The sequence below is a fragment of the Myotis brandtii genome, unplaced genomic scaffold (assembly GCF_000412655.1).
Source record: "Myotis brandtii unplaced genomic scaffold, ASM41265v1 scaffold2022, whole genome shotgun sequence".
NCBI lineage: Eukaryota > Metazoa > Chordata > Mammalia > Chiroptera > Vespertilionidae > Myotis > Myotis brandtii.
This window is the reverse complement of record NW_005357525.1, coordinates 272,172-274,489: the sequence shown is the minus strand read 5'-3', so window position 1 is coordinate 274,489 and position 2,318 is coordinate 272,172. Positions and strand designations below refer to the sequence as shown.

Below are 2,318 nucleotides of genomic sequence, written 5' to 3'. Positions count from 1 at the left end.
TGGTGATGTCCTTGGAGCGCACTCAGCCCCAAGATCACCCCTAAGCAGGGTGTGACTGCCAATCCGTGTCTCCTTCCCTCTCCCCCCTCCCCGCTGGTTCCCTGGCCAGGCCTGGCGGGAGGAAATTTCACCCCCACAAAAGGCCATTCCCCAAGAAATTGGCAGCCTCCAGCAATTACTGTCAGATTGTGCTCTTTGTAGTCATTTCTCTCAGGATTCGTTGCGGGCTTAGGAAATTGGGTTACATTGTTATTTGAATTTACACACAAAGGGGTCCGAATGTTACCTCTGGCGAGCCAATTGCTTCTAGACCTTTGATTCCCTGCGGATGACGCACCCCTGACCTCCAATTATTCGAGGAATCGCCACCCAGCGGCCGCCGGGTTTTAATCAACCTTTCCTCTCTCAGCAGGTTAGCGCCCCGGCGCGATTTGCGGAAGCATCCTGGAAACCAGTCCTACTTTCCCAGCTCACCTTCCCTCCAAGAAGCGGGGAGACCTCACCAGGAACTGGGGCCTCTCCCTGCGCGTAAGAGACGGACAGACACACAGAAACCAACCCTCCCGCAGGCTCTCCTTGCACGCGGAGCTGGGAGTGAGGGCAGAGGGGCGGCACCTCAGATCCCAGAGGAAGTGGTAGGTTACCTTGGGGGAGGCGGGGCGAGTCTGCCTCCCTCCTCTGGATTCAGGGTCTGAGGTGCTCCCTCCCACCATCACCCCCGCCCCCTCACTTTGTAACTTCCACGCTGACCTGGCCCCTAAGGATCACCTATGTCTACCCCCCCTCTTACCCCCCAATTCCTTGTGTCCTTAAAAATAATCAAGCCGGACCTAAGCTGTGTGGCCTCTCTGTGAGCGGGGCGATTGGAGAGGTGGGGGAGGACGGAAAGTGGCCAGGGGTTCCAGGGACAGGGCGGCGTGGGCTGCAGACCTCAGCCCCCAGTTTCTGGGTGAGAAATTGACAAGGTTTGGGCCAAGGTCCGGGCGCCTGCAGCTCAGCCCTCGCGTACCTCGCGTAGACAGCTGGGCGTGCGTACCCAGCTCCCTGCGCCCGCCCGGCTGTCTCCGGGCTGATTCCTGGGCGCCGCAGGTGGGGATTGCAGCTGCGAGGTCAGGGATGGTGGGAGCTGCCAGGGTTTTTGTCTGGAAGCTGCGTGTGTTCCCCTCGTACTTGGGTTTTAAGTTCACTGGGAGGATGGGACAAGGAGGATCCCCTGGCACTGGGCGCTGGGACCCCGCGCTCCTGGGATGGGACGGAAAGGCGAAGTCTGACAGCTGGCCAGGCTGGCCAGAGGCCAGATGGGTTATTCTTTCCTTAAACCGGTGTCAGCAAACACTTCCGGTCTGGGTCCACCAATGGGAGCGGGCGGGAGGGGAAGGGGGCTTGGTCCCTCAGTGTGGGAGCAGAGCTGGGGTGCCGAGGGATGAAAGATTTCAAGACGCCCACGCAGCGCCAGAGTGCGCGCGTCTGGGCGCAGTGGCTTCGGTTTCAGCCAGCGCGCGCGAGCTCGCAGATGCTCAGGGGACAGAGGGAGGAGCATCCGGGGCCTAGCGGGGAGCTCCGGGGAGCGGATGGGAGCGGGGATGGCAGCTGGGGTGTGCGCCGGTGGGCTTGACCCTTGAGCAGCTGGGCCTCCTCCGGACCCGCCCTGGTGGGGGGGAATGGCCTTTCAGACCCGTGCGGGTGCCAGCCGGCCAGTCCCCGGAGTCTGGAGTGGAGAGGGTCCGTGTCCTGGGGGGAAGGGAGGGAGAGAGATTTTAAGACCCGTGGAGGCTGCAAAGGAAGGGGGTGGTTAAACTGGGGGACAGGCGGCAGGCTACCTCCCTGACCCCCCCTTCTTTCCCCCTGCCACACCCCTTGTGCTTTAAAGAGAAGCCTCGGGCTAGGTGTGCATCCAAGCCTCTTACATGAATTTCAGTGTCTACAGAGGGTGAAGGCGGAAGATACAACTGACCTTCTGCTCCCAGGAGCAAGCATTTCTGCAGCTCCCTGGCTGGCCTAGCTTGGGGTGGCTCCAACCCCACCAAGGTACAGGGTGGGGCAACAGTAGTTTTCCAGTGAAGCGTAGTAACAATATAACAACAGTTGGTCGCATGAAAAAGTAATACAATAATTAATACATAATAACACAAGCATGAACTCTGTGATTCGCACACACTTTCGACTGAAAACCTATGCAACCTGCTTTATTGCTGCTCTTTATTTTTTGAAAAGGAAACATCGTTGGTGACCAGCATCCCACGTCAAAATTGAGATTGTGTGACCCAGGGGGCTTGGGACTCAGGGAGAATTCTGCCCAACATCAGTCTCTGCCAGAT

At 58.9% G+C, this 2,318-nt stretch overlaps 1 protein-coding gene across 1 annotated transcript in view; it reads left to right on the top strand.

Annotated features, from left to right (window-relative positions):
* The window catches only part of IRX6 (iroquois homeobox 6), a 5,592-nt gene extending 4,774 nt beyond the window's left edge, over positions 1-818 (top strand). Inside the window, exon 6 of the mRNA XM_005865285.2 lies at positions 413-818. Coding sequence (XP_005865347.1) covers positions 413-417 — 5 coding nt within the window. The 3' untranslated portion in view covers positions 418-818. The remainder of the gene's footprint in view (positions 1-412) is intronic.
* Positions 819-2,318: the final 1,500 nt, after the last annotated feature.